The sequence below is a fragment of the Esox lucius genome, chromosome 16 (assembly GCF_011004845.1).
Source record: "Esox lucius isolate fEsoLuc1 chromosome 16, fEsoLuc1.pri, whole genome shotgun sequence".
NCBI lineage: Eukaryota > Metazoa > Chordata > Actinopteri > Esociformes > Esocidae > Esox > Esox lucius.
In genome coordinates, this window is record NC_047584.1 from 26,266,725 (window position 1) to 26,286,354 (window position 19,630).

General features: G+C 44.6%; 1 protein-coding gene across 3 annotated transcripts in view; it reads left to right on the forward strand.

Annotated features, from left to right (window-relative positions):
* Positions 1-19,630, forward strand: part of igsf3 (immunoglobulin superfamily, member 3) — an 88,161-nt gene that overhangs the window by 12,813 nt on the left and 55,718 nt on the right. For all 3 annotated transcript variants that reach the window (XM_010904558.3, XM_010904555.4, XM_010904557.3), the window contains exon 2: positions 107-484. In XM_010904558.3, coding sequence (XP_010902860.1) covers positions 107-484 — 378 coding nt within the window. The remainder of the gene's footprint in view (positions 1-106; positions 485-19,630) is intronic.

The following is a 19,630-nucleotide window of genomic DNA, read 5'->3' on the forward strand; positions in this document are numbered from 1 at the left end:
CTACAAGGCTGCTAAATGTTAAATGTTTTAACAACAGTTTCAGTTTCTAACTCACTTATTTCTCTCCCTCCCTCCCGTTTGTCTCTCTCCCCTCCTCCCTTGACAGGCGTGAGCGCGGCTCAGAGGGTGGTGACCGTCCAGAGTGGCCCGCTGGTTCGAACGGAGGGCAGTCACGTGACCATCTGGTGCAACGTGACTGGCTACAAGGAGGGCGTGGAGCAGGATTTCGAGTGGTCCATGTACCTGTCCTCGGCGCCGGACCGCGAGATCCGCATTGTGAGCACGGCTCAGTCCAACTATGCGTACGCTGTGTACGCCCAGAGGGTCAACAGCAAGGAGATCTGGGTGGAGAGGCTGTCCAGGGACTCAGCCATGCTCCACATTGCCAAGGTCCAGGCCAGAGACCAGGGGCTGTTTGAGTGCTACACCCCCAACACAGACGGACAGTACCTGGGCTCCTACAGTGCCCGCACCAACCTGACTGGTACGTCCATGTTTTAATATAGCAACCCCATACCAACCTGACTGGTACGTCCATGTTTTAATATAGCAACCCCATACCAACCTGACTGGTATGTCCACGTTTTAATATAGCAACCCCATACCAACCTGACTGGTACGTCCATGTTTTAATATAGCAACCCCATACCAACCTGACTGGTACGTCCATGTTTTAATATAGCAACCCCATAGCAACCTGACTGGTACGTCCATGTTTTAATATAGCAACCCCATACCAACCTGACTGGTACGTCCATGTTTTAATATAGCAACCCCATACCAACCTGACTGGTATGTCCACGTTTTAATATAGCAACCCCATACCAACCTGACTGGTATGTCCATGTTCTAATATAGCAACCCTATACCAACCTGACTGGCACATCCATGTTCTAATACAGTAACCCTATACCAACCTGACTGGCACATCCATGTTCTAATACAGTAACCCTATACCAACCTGACTGGCACATCCATGTTCTAATACAGTAACCCTATACCAACCTGACTGGTACATCCATGTTCTAATACAGTAACCATATACCAACCTGACTGGTACATCCATGTTCTAATACAGTAACCCTATACCAACCTGACTGGCACATCCATGTTCTAATATAGCAACCCCATACCAACCTGACTGGTACGTCCATGTTCTAATATAGTAACCCTATACCAACCTGACTGGCACATCCATGTTCTAATATAGCAACCCCATACCAACCTGACTGGTACGTCCATGTTCTAATATAGTAACCCTATACCAACCTGACTTGTATGTACATTTTAATGTGCTAATTGTAGTTCAGTAATATTAGAGAATTAGTCGGCAGTGTGAATAGTTTTGCAAGGCACTATATATACAGTGAATATAAAACGTCTTCACAACCCTGTTTAAATGCCAGGTTTGTGTGATGTAAAAGAATGAGACAAAGATACATCATATCAGAACTTTTTCCACTCTTAATGTGACCTATAATGTGAACGTTTCAATTGAAAAACAAGCTGAAATCTTTGAGGGGGAAAAATGAAAAATAAAAACCTTATAATAACCTGGTTGCATAAGTGTGCACACCCTCTTATAACTGGGGTTAGTGGCTGTGTTCAGAATTAACCAATCACATTAAAACTCAAATAGGTCATTACACACCTGCCATCATTAAAAGTGACTCTGATTAATCACATATAAAGTTCAGCTGTTCTTGTAGGATTTTCCTGACATTTTCTTAGTTGCATCTCAGAGCAAATGCTAGGGTCCGCAGAGAGCTTCCAAAGCATCAGAGGGATCTCATTGTTGAAAGATATCAGTCTGGAGAAGGGTACAAAAGAATTTCCAAAGCATTAGATATACCATAGAACACAGTGAAGACAGTCATCATCAAGTGGAGAAAATATGGCACAACAGAGACATTACCAAGAACTGGACGTCCCTCCAAAATTGATGAAAAGACAAGAAGAAAACTGGTCAGGGAGGCTTCCAAGAGGCCTACAGCAACATTAAAGGAACTGCAGGAATTTCTGGCAAGTACTTGCTGTGTGCTACATGTGACAGCAATATCCCGTATTCTTCATATGAATGGGGTAGGGTGGCAAGACGGAAGCCTTTTCTTACAAAGAATAACATCCAAGCCAGCTGAGGTTTGCAAAAACAAACAACAAGTCCTCCAAAAGCAGGTGGGAAAATGTGTTATGGTCTGATGAAACCAAGGTTGAACTTTTTGGCCATAATTCAAAAAGGTATGTTTGGTGCAAAAACAACACTGCACATCACCCAAAGAACACCATACCCACAGTGAAGCATGATGGTGGCAGCATCATGCTTTGGGGCTGTTTTTCTTCAGCTGGAACCAGGGCCTTAGTCAGGGTGGAGGCAATTGTGGCACAAAACCTTCAAGCGTCCGTTAGAAAGCTGAAGATGAAGAGGAAGTTCACCTTTCAGCACGACAATGACCCAAAGCACACATCCAAATCCACAAAAGCATGGCTTCATCAGAAGAAGATTAATGTTTTGGAATGGCCCAGCCAGAGACCAGACCTGAATCCAATTGAACATCTGTGGGGTGATCTGAAGAGGGCTGTGCACAGGAGATGTCCTCACAATCTGACAGATTTGGAGTGCTTTTGCAAAGAAGAGTGGGCAAATATTCCCACGTCAAGTTGCGCCATGCTAATAGACTCCTAAAGATAGACTCCCCAAAAAGACTGAGTGCTGTAATAAAATCAAATGGTGCTTCAACAAACTATTACTTTAAGGGTGTGCAGACTTACCAGGTTATTGTGAGTTAAAAAAAATTATTTTACCCCCTTAAAGATTTCAGTTTTTCAATTGAATTGTTCTGATTATAGGTCACCATTAAAGGTCCAAAAAGTTCTGACATGATTAATCTTTGTCTCATTCTTTTACATCACAAGAACCTGGCATTTTCACAGGGGTGTGTAGACTGCTAATACCCACTGTAAGTCTGCAACGTGTTGAAAAGCTACATGGGGTGGTCATTTTTGTTTTAGCCGAGAATAATCCATGACTCAACACTGTAGGGTGTGCCTAGTCACTGATAACATGGGGCAGGATCCCAGAGTCAAAAGGAAGTGCTCAGTGTCACAGAGAGCCACCTTGGTTCAAGCTGCTCTCTGACCCCGCCGCGGTACACAGGAATTCTTCCGAAAGCCCCCTCTGTATGTCACCAAGCATCTGTTGCTCTCTGCCACACACACACAATACCCCATCGAACATTCCCTGGCATTCTCTAGGCACTGCCGGTATGGTTGGGAATTCCCGTCGTGTCTTGATCCCTGGGGCTTGTGACCTTGCTCTGAGAGTTCAGAAGTCATGCCAAGCCCTCATGAGAGTAACCTCAGTTGTGTTAAGAGCGGGTTGTGTTAACAGTATGTCGGTGTGACAGTCCTGACCTCACGACGTCCATTCTCACTGTGCCAGTATTGTGGTAGTTTGGCACTTTTTGTGCTTTTCTAACAAACTTGTTCTTATTCAGTATTTGAGTATTTAATCAGTAGCCACATTTCGGTCATTTCAACAATCCTCCTCTTAGTGTGTGTTGGGTGCGGCCGGGGCTGCAGTGTTGTATATGGTGTCTTGGCCACTGTGCAGCTCTATGCATGCCATGCTTTCAATGTGAGGCTCAGACTTAAAGCCCTAAGATGGGCCTGCTGATTGTGTACCGTATTTATAGACTCGTGTGTGTGTGTGTGTGTGTGTGTGTGTGTGTGTAACCTCTTAACCCTGTGCAACATTACAGGCGAGCTCTGAATTACTGTGTGGCCAGGGGAAGCACAGCAGCCTAAAAGGAACAGAACTGTGTCTGTTTGGTGGAGGGGGTGGGTGGGATGGTTGGGTGACCATTCCTATTAGTTTAAAATGCAATGGTAAATATAAAAATAGCTTTCAAATTAAATGAGCGCCCCCACCTTTTGTCGTGGTTTAAGCCATTTATTTCCACGTAGCTGGCTGTAGTTGTCCGGTGTTTGACTGCCATGAGGCACAGCTGATAAGCCAAATATCCTTCACCAGCTGCAGCCCTGGCCCTGGCTTCGTCCCGGAACTCGACCACTTCTATCAACATTCACATACTTTTTTTGATAAGGAGAAATTCAAATTGTCTAAATGGCGAGACAAATTTACATAGCCGTAGCGTAGAACAATTCGTTATTAAGTGTTGAGCATATACTGAATGTGTATGTCTTGGCTCTACAAAGCCGTGTCTTAAAAAAAAAAAAAAAAAAGATTTGTTCAACTAGAGCGATTTGCTCACAAACCAAGTCACTGTTTTCTGGTTTGGTTTCTAGGAACAAGCATGTTGTGTTCTCCCTGCGTGAGTGAGAGCAGAGTGCAGGGTTTCTCTCTAGATACTGAAATGATTTTGGAGTAGGCATGTTCCGGTAGCCTAGTTGTAGTGATTTGATTGAAAATCTGATGGATAAGGTTATTTAATGTCTTTACTATTAGCACCATACAAAAATGGAGTGCAGAAGCACAGTATTTACCGGTGTAAATAGAACTCCTCTATCCCCCTCCCTCACTCCCCTCAACCCCCCGCCAGCAGCTGCACATGCCCGGACACACAATACCCCCCCCCCCATCACTCACACACTCATTCTCTGTCATTTTCTCTCACCCTCTCAGTCTAAGTCATTTTCTTCATGTGGAACTGTATACCTTTTGTCCTCTGGCGAAGTTGATCAGCGGCATTCCTGGAGCTGGTCCGGCTGCCCAATGCTGTACCATCATAGTCGTTGTGTGTATGTCTGTGTTGTGAACACCTGGCCCATGGCTGATTCATCAGAAAGATGATACCACTGTGTCTGCCACAGCTTTATGAAGAGACAACAGTCCAGGTGTCTGAATGGGACGGGCTAACTCAACAGAGTATCGGACAGTTTTTCTCATCAACGGCTCAAAGCACCAACATGCTATAGAAGAGGAAACTCATATTTTTATGAATGTACCCTCTTAAACAGACCTTTTAAGAATAGACTCTACAACAGAGTACTACCTTGTGATAACGTTAAGGGATTTTTAAACCACAGTTGTTGCTTTTGCTTTCTGAACCAGGGTAGAGGTTATCAGGGTTTGCTTTAGAATGCCATTTCTACTGGTAGTTCTGTAGAACTCGTTGGGTAAGAATTCTGTCCACCTGAAGATTCTAGCCGTGAATCTAAGCTTTCCAGTTATATGTGATTAAGTAGAAATGGAACTCTGAAAACTGATTGCACCCTATTAAAAACGCAAGCTTTCATGACAGAATTCAAAGGGGGATTTCGGGCTACGGTGACGGTGTGTCTTGGGTGTGTGTTTTCCATTAAATCCCTTCAAACAATTGAGTAATGAGAGTGAGATAGCTAAGTACACTTTGTTATGGGTGTTTTGAAGACGAGGACATCTCCCCTCCTGACTACAATTAATGTGGTTTTGATTGCAAGACCATTAATACAGTTCTGATAGTATTGATATTTAGATTGTGTTGGTAAAGTATTCACCCTATAATAGTTAGCGGACAGCCGCTGCTAGCAATGCCTCTTCGCAGTAGCTCCTGTTGGCTATTCTATAGAGCTAATTACTTTTCCTTAAAATTACGTTCATACCAAAGTAGCGAGCGAGAATCAGTTTCAGGAATTATGTTTGATGAGACACTTGTGAAGATAAGTTTCAAACTTTCAAAATGTGTTTCAATGATTTATGTAATGAAATGTCATTACAGTGGAAACAACACCAACTGAGAGTTGTTCCGACAGTCAAGGCGTGTCTCCATTCTGCACAGGGCTGGATTTAAAAGGCATACGTTTGTGCCCCTGGACTTGGCAGACGTTGATAATGTACCCATGACTTTAACAGTCAAATTGATTTCAAAACCCCTCTAGAGGCATACCCTTTTATAGATATAATGTATTTCTATGGTCACAATTTAACAAGCAAGCTGTTCTATATTTGGCTCACGAGTCACGTTCTGCCTAAATTACAACCTTCCTTTAGGTTATGTATAAATATCTCAAATGAAAATATAAACATTTTCTCTGTCTCTCCTGCTCCTTTCTTGCATTTCAAAATGCATGAAAAATAAAATGTGCTCATAATTCTCATGTATACTTAAATGCCTTACAAAAGGTTCCATAGCTAGAGGCAGAACATCAGAACCTGGAACTGCATAATGGGCTGGTGACGGGTTTCCATAGCTGCTGTTAGAACAGGACAAACCCGATCAGCAAGAGGGGAGGCCTGACACTGGTGGAATATCCTTAACTCTCAGGCCATAGGTTAGCCAGGATACAAATATTAAAAGAAAAAATTATGTTGTACTTGAATTACATTAAATGTGAGTTATTTTGCAGACACACTTTTCCAGACTGACTGCAAGAGCGATTGGGGTTATTTGGCTTGATCAAAGGCACACTGACAGATTTTCTAAAATTAATCAATAGCTGCACAATATATTTTAAAGTAGTGAAATGCAAATTATTATTAATGCCTTTTGCTACAGCTCCAAAAACTGGTCCACCAAAAGAAATTCTACATACAATATGCAGTGTATTTCAGTTCCCAGAGTACCTAAAAACCTCCCACTTTCATGGGCTCTGGGAGAAGGGTAGGTTTTAAAATTGATTACGGCTGTAACACATGCCCTTCAAGGTTAAAGTTGAAAGGTTTACATCGCCATGTCGAACCATTTGGACGGAAGAAGTTCCAGGTCTGGGGTCAAGCTGATCAGTTTACTCCCACGTGATGCCACACTGACCCAGGCGTATCCCTGGAGACAGGCTTGGCATCGCGTGCGTGTGTCCTGTCCGTCCGTGTAAATGTGCATGTGGGTTTGTTCCGTGCCCCAGCATGTCTCCTACGATTCAGCTCCTGAGATGTAAAGACAACAGCTTGAAACAGTGACACAGTGTGTGTTCCCGTACATGTCCCACGCACCATCCTGAGTAGAACCGGTCCCACGCACCATTCTGAGTAGAACCGGTCCCACGCACCATCCTGAGTAGAACCGGTCCAAGGCACCAGCCTGTGTAGAACCGGTCCAAGGCACCAGCCTGTGTAGAACCGGTCCAAGGCACCAGCCTGTGTAGAACCGGTCCAAAGCACCAGCCTGTGTAGAACCGGTCCAAAGCACCAGCCTGTGTAGAACCGGTCCAAGGCACCATCCTGTGTGAGAATAGCAACTAACAGCAGATTGCTCCTCTCCTACTCGGACATGTGGCTCTGAAACAATCAGTCACATTCAAGACCGCACTAGTCTGAGTCACTCTGTGGCACAAATACATACTGTACTTGTCTAGAGAGGACCATTACCTTAAGTCCCAGTCAGCTGCGCTCGCAGACACGGAACAGAGTATGCCAGAGCACACTCCATAGCAACAGTAACTTCAATCGCTGGACGCGAATGTAGCCCGTTCTCTTACTGAATAATCCATATTTTCTATGGACCCATTGGCTTACCACTAGTTCCACCGTAGGTTTGTTTTTGTTAGCGAAGTGGATTTGCCGTTATGAACGCAACGGCCTCCTCTGACTTTCCTTAATAGGTGTGTTTTACAATGCTCAGTTGACTTAGAGTAATTACCGGGTATTTTCACACCTGTTCTTAACTTCAGGAGCCAGTATAGTGTTTGACTTCTAGAATGATTGTGAGAGAGTGAGGGACAAGAGGGGGTGAAACAGAGTGTGTGACGGAGAAACAATGAACCGTTCTTTCTGACTTCAGTCTGATTGGTTACATCTCCCCGGGCACTTCCCATAATGCACCGGGTGCTATAGGGGCGCATTTTAAATAGTTTGCCTGATATGACTGTTATACTATTACTATTATTGCCAAGGCTCGCTCATATGAATTTTCCTCTATCACATAGTTAGCTTGGAAAGAGGTATGTGTCGGGTGCGTTTCAGTGTTGCTTAGCTGTGTGTTCAGCTTTCAATGAGCTGACAAGTAATGCAAAGTAGCCATTGCAATTACTTGAACATACTGCAGTGTTGTCCTGGCCAAGGAAATTAAATATTAAACACTTTTTTTCAAATTGGCAGAAATGATGCATACCCCAACACAAAAAGGATGGAAATAGAGAGGAAATTGAGTTTTGTGTCGAAAAATGCACATCCATTTAAAAAATTGAATTGCAAGTCTATTTGCATTCTGAGTTGAATTGTGTCACTGATCAACGTCCATAAGTAGATCAGCATTGACGAATGCAAATGGTTTTAAGCCTCAGTGCTTCTTCATGACCTTGGCTGCTTGCGTTTTGAAATGCCCGTGTGTGGTCTAAGTCATGCCTTGTAAAGCCTGGTGAATATGCAGTGCTGTCAACTTTTGGTCACGTGACCAACTTCATGAAATCTCCTTCCAGCTGGAAAGCTTCCTCAGCTCAACCACGGTCAGTTTACGTTTAGAGAACATTCCAGTCACTTCTGACGGCGTGATCATGTGACCAAACTGCACTTTGGTGAAGCCTAATTCACAATCACACTTTTTTTTGTTTTATTCTAATCAAAATTGTACATAAAAATATATCTTTTCCCTATTAACTGGGATATTTGACAAGCGGCTTCCCCTTTTCCACCGCTTGGCCTTGTGTGTACGCGTGGCCATGGCTGGGACCATACACGTTCTAAGACTCGATCAATCTCGCACTGCAGAAACAGGGTTGACAAGCATATGCGACAGTGTCAGAGGGAACTGTCTGACCATATCTCCCCGATCCTTCCTCGCCTCCTCCTCTGTGGCTGTTTAAGTAGCGGTTCTATGGCTTTGTCAATACAACTCTTGCCTCTCCAACCCTGCCTGGTCGAAAGAGGACTGAGAGGGGGGCAGAGGGGAGTGGTTCCAGAATGAAGGGAGAGATAGAGGAAAAGGAATTATTGAGGGCCCTACTAGGTGCAATGAATGATGAAAACGGAGGGAAAAGGCAGATTTAGGGAGGATGTCGTAATGGAAAGAGATGAAGATACAGATAACAACATGTTGGCTTGAGAGAGAAGGATTGGCTGGAGAGGGCTTGGTGGAGACGGAGATGGCAAGAGAGAGTTACTGGAGGTAGAGAATGGAAAGGGAAGGCTGTATCAGTCTCCTGTCTGGTATTGATTGGGTGCGTCGGGCTGTTTGACTGGAACACTATCTTACACACACTCCCTCTTCGACATTAGCTCTCTATCTCTCTCTCAGACCACCATCTAATTTTCTTCATTCACGTTACAGTCGTTCCTCTCTCTTTCCCGTGTGACTGGGAGTGTATGACTCCGCGCACTCTGAGCTGGCAAATGGCAGAGGTCCAAGGGGAAAAAGTGAGTGATTGGGGTTTTATCACTCCATCTACTCTGCCATTTTCTCGGCCAATCTGATCTGCTTTTAGTGGCAGGGCTTCCTGCTCAATGACATTAGCACCACTCTGACCCTCCGCACATTCTGCCCCCATGCTACCCCAGAAGTCCGGACAGATGTTCTGGCGGTAAGAGCTCCCAGTGGTGTCGGGAGCAGTGTCGCAGAACATTATGGAACGCATCCTATGGAACCCACCCCCTGGGTACACACAGACACACATCAAAACAAGACACCGTCTGGGAACTGAAAAGCAAAGAGGCGGTGAACAGGACCCAGTGTGGTTGAAGAATGGCTTAGGGGCCGGTCTCAATTCTCTGAAACGTCTGCAGGGGGAGAGCGGGGGGGGGGGGGCGTCTCAATACACTGACGGGGCTTCCCCGTCTCTGTGATATCATGTGTTTGTTGGGAGTTTTTAGCTCAAGGCCGGAACTCTTTGTCATTTAATATACACACCAATTTTGGTTATTACCCAGTGCAATAACAAAATAAATGTCAGCGCACGAGAGAGCGCTGCCGTTAGCTTGGCGCCCACACTAACGAGCTACGCTAATGAGAGATGGTTTAACGTGTTAACATTAAGGCAGTGTTAACAGGGTACGTGTGTGTGTGTGTGTGTGCGTGCGGCTGTGCGCAAGAAAATGGGAAATGGGCCAGAGAAACGCCACCCCACCTCTGTTATGATTTGATTATGGTAGATAAGCACTAACCCTCAGGTGCTCTGCCTTCCCTCTGTGGGAGATGATGCAACACCAGGGCTACATAAATATGGATATGAATAGGAGAATGTTAATGCTACGTACATGTGTTAGTAAGCTAGTTTCATTAAACAGGAAAGATACAAAGGAGAGGATGAGGCTGTGATTTAGTGAAGCCCAGTAGAAGCTAGGAGTGTGTGTGTGTGTGTGTGTGTGTGTGTGTGTGTGTGTGTGCGTGTCTAAGTGTGTACCTTTTGAATTCTTATCTCATCAGGAAAGGGACAACTCAAGGTGCTTGTAGTTCTACTTTTTGCAGGAACTGCTGATAACCCTGCTGTCTGACACACACACACACCGCTAGTCACCAACACCCACACTCACAATGAGTTATTGTATGCGTAACAGGCACTCTATGCTAATGTAAGTGGTAGACAACATCGTTAATTGAATCCTTCTCTGTCTCTCTCTCTCGGTCTCTCTCTTCTGTCTCTCTTTCTCTGACTCTCGCACTTCACTCTGTCACTTTTTTACATTATTTTTTTTTCTCTGTCTCCTTCTCTGTTTCTGTGTGTGGAGGTAATGCTGGTATCAGTTTAAACAGATTAACATTGTTCCCGCCTCGTTAGCATGCTAATCAGCCCCTTATTATTTGAAATGGGAAATAGTGATTTAGTTAAAATGTCTACTGTAATGGATTTCACTGTGGCCTCTAGAGCCCCAGGCTGTATGCCTGAGCCTCTCCATGGAAGTAGCGGAAAATAACGAAATACTGAACACAATTACACTACAGTGTTACGGAACACAATTACACTACAGTGTTACGGAACACAATTACACTACAGTGATACGGAACACAATTACACTACAGTGATACAGAACACAATTACACTACAGTGTTACGGAACACAATTACACTACAGTGTTACGGAACACAATTACACTACAGTGATGCAGAACACAATTACACTACAGTGATGCAGAACATTGGTCTCGAACACAGGTACTGTGACACACTTCCACTCTGAAGGTCCCTACCTCCTCAGTCCCCACAGTGTGAGCTGGTGTGCATTTACCCAAGCACAGACGGACGCACGCACGCACACACGCACGCACGCACACACACTCAGCAAACACGCTCTTTCAAATCTTTCTCTCACTCTTGTTGTTCGGAAGCAGCAGGTGTAGACAGCAGTTGGGCTTCACAAGAGGGGACAGCACGACCCCACCCAAACCCCCCAAGGTCCCCGGCTGCTGTCTCAGACGGACAGTTTGTCCTGTCATCTGCTGCCCTGCTGGAATGGTGCCTTGTGGTACTGCTTCGCCCACTCTCACCCTGAGCTGCATGTCTCTAACACTCTCTCTCACAAACACACACACACACACGCACGCACGCGCGCGCGCGCGCGCGCGCATACACAGAGCCATCAGCCTCCCGACCTCGTTCCCAAATTCCCCCATCACCACCCATTTACTTCCTCTCCAGACACTGGTCATCAGCCTCCACGCCTTGCCTCTATCTCTGTCTCCATCTTGGAATGCACATTGACCTCTACAATTATTGGGACAGTAGAACGTTTTTTTTCCTCTATTGGCTCTATTCTCAAAAAATGTGCGTAAGGTTCATTGATACCTTCCGACCTTTGTTTTGAGGGTATTTGTGTACATGTTGGATTCACCATTTTCAAATGGCCATGTCTCTCTCACACAGGCCTACTTCCCCTGTCTTATGGGGAACACTTTGGCCTCAAAGGTGTTTTCCTTTTATTCATGTGTGTACCTGAATGACCTTGTCCTTCTGGATGAAAGTGTCGGCTGACGCTGTGTGTCGGACTGCACCGGAACCTGGCTGCTGTGGTCCAGCCTAACTTGCCTGTGACTGGGACCTGCTAGGCGTGTCTGGATCGCGTCCCTGTAGATTATATTCCTGAAATCTTTTTTCTTTTTGCTGCTTTCCATCCCCACCTCCTTCCAGAATACCAAAATCGGACTTTGCTTGTTATCTCTTCGTCCTGCTAACTCTTCCGGCGTTACCAACTGTCTAGCTAGCTTAACTAAACAGTGAGAGGAAGTCACAGACACCAAGTCAACCCTCAACCAAACTGGCCCCGTCACGATGGAACCTCTGCCTCACCGTCCCCCCATGCGCGTCACATTGGAAAAAGTGTCCGCATTTCTGCATGGTGAAACCAATATGTACACAGTATACCTGAACCGTATGGTATATCACAGTAAAAAGTTTGATTTGAAATCCAAACTTGAAAGTAAAGGAAGCTACGACTGCCTAGTGTGCCAATACTTCCAGAAGGCACTATATATATATTTGTATGGATATAGTGTAGAGATATGTGTGGGAATGAATGGTTCTGTGTGGGTGAATTTAGATGTATGTATGTGGGGGTTCTTTGTATTAAAGGAAGCACTGGCCCTGTGGTACAGACCATACCAGAGTCAACTACTCCCCTGCTTCCTGTTCCACTCTGCTCCTGGAGATTGGCTTGTTTTCCTTCTCCCGGTTTTCCATCCACTAAAACATACACACTGGTTATTTGAACACCCTCCAAAAGCAAGCAGCAACACCACCTGGGAATGGCAATGAGACAAAGCTTCATGCAGTGATCTCTCTCCCTCTCTCTCTCTCTCTCACTCACTCACACACACACACACACACACACACACACACATACACACACCAGCACACAGTAATGGTGGTCAGATGGCTATAAGTGACTCTGTCCCTGGGGTTGTCTTTAATTGGTCACAGTACTTGACCATCTGGGGTTGGAGAAAGGGAGAGGTGAGAGAAATGGAAAAGGGGGGAGGGAGGGATGGGTGGGTGGAAAGAAGATAGAAGGAGGGGGATGGAATGAGAGGGTGGGTGCTTCTGTTGTAGGAGGCAGAGACAGCGCTAGGTAACGCCCGCCAGCCAAAACACAGTAACTAGGTTACGTAGACACTCGCTGCCTTTACTCTTGTTCCATTGTCCTTCCACTGTTCTTTGTACGTGGTTTATCTATTTCTCCTTACCCAAAGTGCCTAAAATCTTTGTTTTCAGAGCATGATGAAAGTTGTGATCGCTCCTGACCATGCATTTCTTTTGGGGGGGTTGCTATCACTCTTGGGTATGTGAGTGACTGTATATATTGAATGTATGTATTGTAAATTTGTAATGACTTGTGCGTGTTTGTGTGTGTCTGTTTGTGTATGCGGAACTTGTGTGTGAATTAGTGCTGATTTAAGCATTTCGGAGGCAGGCTGAGCAAAGCCAGCTCACTAATGAAAGCTCCAGGACAGCTGAGATGGTAGGGGAAACATGAGGAAGAGGAAAAACATTTCCTCTCTTTGTGTCTCTGTCTCTGTCTCTCTCTCTCTCTCTCAGTGTGTATGGGAGAGTCTTAGCTCTCTGGGATTTTATTCAGTGATAGCTTTGCACTATCAAATGCTCTTGTTAGGAAGATTTGTCTTTCATACACCCACTTCCCTCTTCAACTACCCCTCCTTTAACACCTCTCTCTTTTGAATCACTTGCTTTTCTCTTGTCTCCCTAATTCCCTCTGTCTCTCTCTGTTTCAGTTTGTTTCTCTCTGTGTCTCGGGCTGTCTCTGTCTTTCTCTCTTTCTCAATCTGCTTTCCTGGCCGGGTTGACGAGGAGAGGAATTGTGTCATAGAAAGACAGTGTTTGTCTGCATGTGTGTGTGTGTGTGTGTGTGTGTATGTGTGTCTGCATATTTGTAAGGGATTGTGCTTCTGTGTTGGCATGGCGTGAGAGGTGTGTGTGCGTGTGTGTGTTAAATCCGTCCTCCAGTCTTTGTGTAAACAGCGTCTCATACTAAAGCCTCTTCATGAATCCCTCTTTTATCTCCAGAGTCAGCCTAGACTACTAACGCCACGTCACCATTCAGCCGGCACAAAAACAAACCCCAATAATACATTTCCCTTCTTTCTTCCTCTCTTTCTGTCTTCCTTCCTCCCTCCCTCCTATGTGTTGGTGATCAGTTGCTTCTCTCTCTCTGCTCTGGGGGTCGGGACCCGGGAACGAGACATGCCACCCTACATTCCAGTCAGGATCTAATTCATCGTACTCCAGTCAGTCCCGCAACCCATTTCCCACTTGGGTTGTGGGTCCACTTAACAACCAAGAATTCACAAAGTAGGACAAACGCCCTACGAGTATCCTCAGAGGACGACGCAAAACTGCAAATTATGGATGCAGAGCAAAATTAGGACTAAATCCACTAATTACCAAAATCCAGAAAAGAGCTGTTCATTTCCCATTTAACTAAAGGAAAGTGATTCTCAAACCTTCCATAACAATGCCCCTCATCTTCAGAGAGATTAACCTAGAGAAGAAGCCAGCTGGTCTTGAGGCTCTGTTCCCAAACACAAACAGACCCCAAAGAGCCCCAAGAGAGCAACACAGAGCCAACAAAATCAGTGAAATGTATCAACCAAAAACATAGAGCAGACCTTGCCCTAAATTCAAAGGCAGAATAGCTGACCAATTTGACTGACTTAAAAACCCACCTATATGCAGACTGTCAGAATGGCGCTGCTATTGAGACATCGCCAAAACCACACTTGGCTCTTAACAGAGACTGATGTGTACACTGCCCTCAGATTTACTTCGAAACTGAGTTGCACTGCCTAACCTCCTGCACATTTCTGACCACGTTATTTAGAGGGGAAAAAACAAAAAAACTCACACTGATGATCTTCTTTTAGGCAAAACACTGCAATGTACAATATAATGTACAATCACAGCAGCAAAATGTGTGACCTGCCACAATTAGAAGCAGGCAATCAGTGGAGGACAAACAACATTGTAAATATAACCAACTGTATATCCCTTTAGCATTCATACTTCAACTATTCACACATTATTACAATACTGTAAAATGCTCAATATTACATTTGAAAGCCCATTGTGTTTGGCCAATGAAAGCCATTTTAAAATTAAGAGGGAGGTTTGGTAAGGAGCTGGATGATTCAGAGGCCTCATTCTACTGTAGCCTCCTCTTCATGTGGGCTGCAGTCAAAGTATCACTACTTGCTGGTGGTGGCTCCATTAGCAGGAAGTTCGCTCTCGTATCTGAGCACACTGTTTCCATTTTATTTATTTTTCTATGTGTCTTCCACTTTTAGGTGATTGGACATAATGGGGACATACTTAAGAGAACTAAAAACAGCCTGAAGGTACTGTTTCTTCATCTGGAAATCCACGTTCAAATAACTAGATCACATCAGATTACCTAACCAGGCATCAAGCTCCCAATTTTGAACACCCTACTCCTCCAAAACCGACAGCAATCCCATTCACATGTTTAAATGTAGAATTATATTTAGAAATGTTACCAGTGTTGAGAAGGTAAATGTAGACGGCTTAAAAATGACATTTAAAGCCTTTTTAGACCTCACAAGAGAGTATGTGACGAGAAATGTGACATTGTACATACGCTACATAAATTAGAAATTTACGCTGCCATGTCCCAAAAGATGAGACAGGGTTGGGGGCATGAAACGATGGATTTGCGTGCGTAGATAATTGACCTGCCCTTATCATGCCCAGACCTGTTTTCACACTGAATCTTTGTGCTATGTAGTTAGCCTGCAAGTAGGATTAGGCCCTTTTTTTCTCGGCACCAAACTGACCACAACCATACTTGGTTTGTGCCTTGACCTTGGTTGGTTAGCCAAATCGGTGGTGCTAATTGGCCAGCGTTACCAGGTGCGTAGGAACGCCTCAGAACAAAAGAATGGATTTCCTGGTCCCTTGTCGCCCTAGCTTGGGTACCTGGGCAACTAACCGCAGTGGTCAGGTGTGTGAGAATGCCCTCGCGCAAGGCTTTCTTTTTAAGAAAGACAAATTATTGTAGTTTTTCATACAACGATTAGCTATGCAAAGTCGAATAATGACAGCGTTTGTCGTGTTTATTCAAGTCACTGCGTCACTGCCAGTGCGTTCGAGTCTGGAGATTAAGCGGTTTCGGAATCTCATCTACTTTTTTAATAACCACAGGAATGATCAGTTACAGGTTGCTGCTGTAGGAGTAATGTCGTGCAGGGTTCGGTTCATGGGTATCGTTGTCAGGGGTTAGCCCAATACATCACGGATTATCATGACCATAGAACCTGGGTGGAACCAGGCGAGTTTGGTACAGGGATGGATATGAAAGCCTGTGTAAATCATTATTTAAAAAGCCACCCTTTCTCTCTCGTTTGCTCTCTGCGTCATGGTGTAAAAAGGCCAAAGGCTAATCCAGATTTTGTTCCAGGACGTAATCGCTACCACCTGGTGAGAGCAGTGTAGCCTGTACATGTTCCAGGTTATCCAGTGGAACCAGCTACGATGTGGGGTTTATTACATAAAAGAGTAAAACAGTCCATTTTGATTTGAACTATGAACTGTGGCATTAAATCCAACCCTAGTCGCCCACTTCTCTCCTCATTAACGCCTCCTGTTGTTGTATCCAGTAGCCCTCCTCTCTCCTCCTTAACTCCTAGTGTTGTATCCAGTGGCCCTCCTCTCTCCTCCTCAACTCCTTTTGTTGTATCCAGTAGCCCTCCTCTCTCCTCCATAATTCCTATTGTTGTATCCAGTAACCCTCCTGTCCCCCCCTTAACTCCTGTTGTTGTATCCAGTAGCCCTCCTCTCTCCTCCTTAACTCCTGTTGTTGTATCCAGTAGCCCTCCTCTCTCCTCCATAATTCCTATTGTTGTATCCAGTAACCCTCCTGTCCCCCCCCTTAACTCCTGTTGTTGTATCCAGTAGCCCTCCTCTCTCCTCCTTAACTCCTGTTGTTGTATCCAGTGGCCCTCCTCTGGGTGTTTAACCTTGTGTTGTTCTTCACATCTCTACTTATGGATGATTGTTCTTGCTGTTGTTCCAAGTGTTTTGTGTTACAATTGATTTGGTTTCCAGGCTCCTGTGACAAGGAAGTATTTATATTACACACTGTGTGCAAGAGAATGAGTGTGTGTCTATGTCTTCCCCCCTCTGAAGCTGTTTTAGCACCCCCAGCTGTGCGGCTCAAAATCTTCATTTCAGGGCATCCTGCTGTGCGTGCGCGCGTGTGTGTGTGTATGTCAGAGCATCGTGCCTAGCATAACACTCATCATCCTGTTTCTCAATCATCCTCTTCATCCTCTCTGATCTTCGTCATCTTCATCCTCCTCCTCCTCCTCCCTCTTACTAATCCTCAGAATGGATTCATCCTTCTAACTCTGAGTCACCACTAGCTGTTAGCCAGAGAGAGAGGAGAGGCAGAAAAGTACCCACATGGCCATTCCACTACCCATCCCTATATTTTCACATTGCTTTTGTACGTCTCTCGTGTGTGTGCGCATGCGTGCGTGAGTGTGCGTGTGTGTCTGTCTTGCACTGATTTTTACTCTTGGTTCCTCCATCTGCTTTCAGGCAAAATGAGCAGTAATATCCACAGGGGGTCAGCTTAATTACTTGCATACACACACACACACATACATACATACACACACACACACACACACACACACACACACACACATACATACATACATACATACTGTATGTATGTATGTATCTCACAAAAGTGAGTTCACCCCTCACATTTTTGCAAATATTTGATTGTATCTTTTCATGTGACAACACTGAAGTAATGGCACTTCGCTACAATGTATAGTAGTGAGTGTACAGCTTGTATTACAGTGTACATTTCCTGTCCCCTCAAAATAACTCAACGCACAGCCATTAATATCTAAACCACTGGAAACAAAAGTGAGTACACCCCTAAGTGAAAATGTCCAAATTGGTCCCAATTAGCCATTTTCCCTTCCCGGTGTCATGTGACTCATTAGTGTTAGAAGGTCTCAGGTGTGAATGGGGAGCAGGTGTGTTAAATTTGGTGTTATCGATCTCACACTCCATCATACTGGTCACTGGAAGTACTGTACATACATACAGTGGGGAGAACAAGTATTTGATACACTGCTGATTTTGAAGGTTTTCCCACTTAAGGTTTTATCATAGTTACACTTCAACTGTGAGAAACTGAATAAAAAAATTATCCAGAAAATCACATTGTATGATTTTTAAATAATTAATTAGCATTTTATTGCATGACATAAGTATTTGATCACCTACCAACCAGTAAGAATTCCAGCTCTCACAGACCTGTTAGTTTTTTTTTAAGAAGCCCTCCTGTTCTCCACTCATTACCTGTATTAACTGCACCTGTTTGAACTCCTTACCTGACTCTCCACAATGGCCAAGACCAGAGAGCTGTGTAAGGACATCAAGGATAAACCTGAAGAGAGCTGGGACCACAGTCTCAAAGAAAACCATCAGTAACACACTACGCCGTCATGGATTAAAATCCTGCAGCGCACGCTAGGTCCCCCTGCTCAAGCCAGCGCATGTCCAGGCCCATCTGAAGTTTGCCAATGATTATCTCGATGATCCAGAGGAGGAATGGGAGAAGGTCATGTGGTCCGATGAGACAAAAATAGAGCTTTTTGGTCTAAACTCCACTCGCCATGTTTGGAGGAAGAAGAAGGATGAGTACAACCCCAAGAACACCATCCCAACCGTGAAGCATGGAGGTGGAAACATAATTCTTTGGGGATGCTTTTCTGCAAAGGGGACAGGACAACTGCACCGTATTGAGGGGAGTATGGATGGGGCCATGTATCGTGAGATCTTGGCTAACAACCTCCTTCCCTCAGTAAGAGCATTGAAGATGGGTCGTTGCTGGGTCTTCCAGCATGAAAATGACCCGAAACACACAGCCAGTGCAACTAAGGAGTGGCTCCGTAAGAAGCATCTCAAGGTCTTGGAGTTGCCTGGCCAGTCTCCAGACCTGAACCTAATAGAAAATCTTTGGATCGGGCTGAAAGTCCATATTGCCCAGCGACAGCCCCAAAACCTGAAGGATCTGGAGAAGGTCTGCCAAAATCTCTGCTACAGTGTGTGCAAACTTGGTCAAGAACTACAGGAAACGTATGATCTCTGTAATTGCAAACAAAGGTTTCTGTACCAAATATTAGGTTCTGCTTTTCTGATGTATCAAATAATTATGTCATGCAATAAAATGCAAATTCATTACTTAACAATCATACAATGTGATTTTCTGGATTTTTGTCTTAGATTCCGTCACTCACAGTTGAAGAGTACCTATGATAGAAATTACAGACCTCTACATGCTTTGTAAGTGGGACAACCTGCAAAATCGGCAGTGCATCAAATACTTGTTCTTCCCACTGTACATACATTCTCAAAACACACACACTCAGTAGAGTGCCCACCTTCTTCATTTTCCTTGTAGAAGCACTCTCCATGTTTCACAACACAATTACTGCTCATTATCCTTCTGAGTTCTTGGCTGTTATCTGTTTTCTCTTTCTCATATCACCCTATTATTTTCTACCTTCCCTTTCTTTTGAGGGAAAGTCTACTTGTTTTATTGCTCGCACTCGTGCGTCTACTTCGGTGTGTGACCCAGGGCAGCCATTCTGACTTGAATTTGCAATTCCCGTGATGCGGAATCTGATAATGAGGATTGACCTTTCCCAGTTCTTAGGAAAACACACATCTGCACACGCTCAATCTGCTGCTTCTGATCTTGTACAAAAAGGGAATTT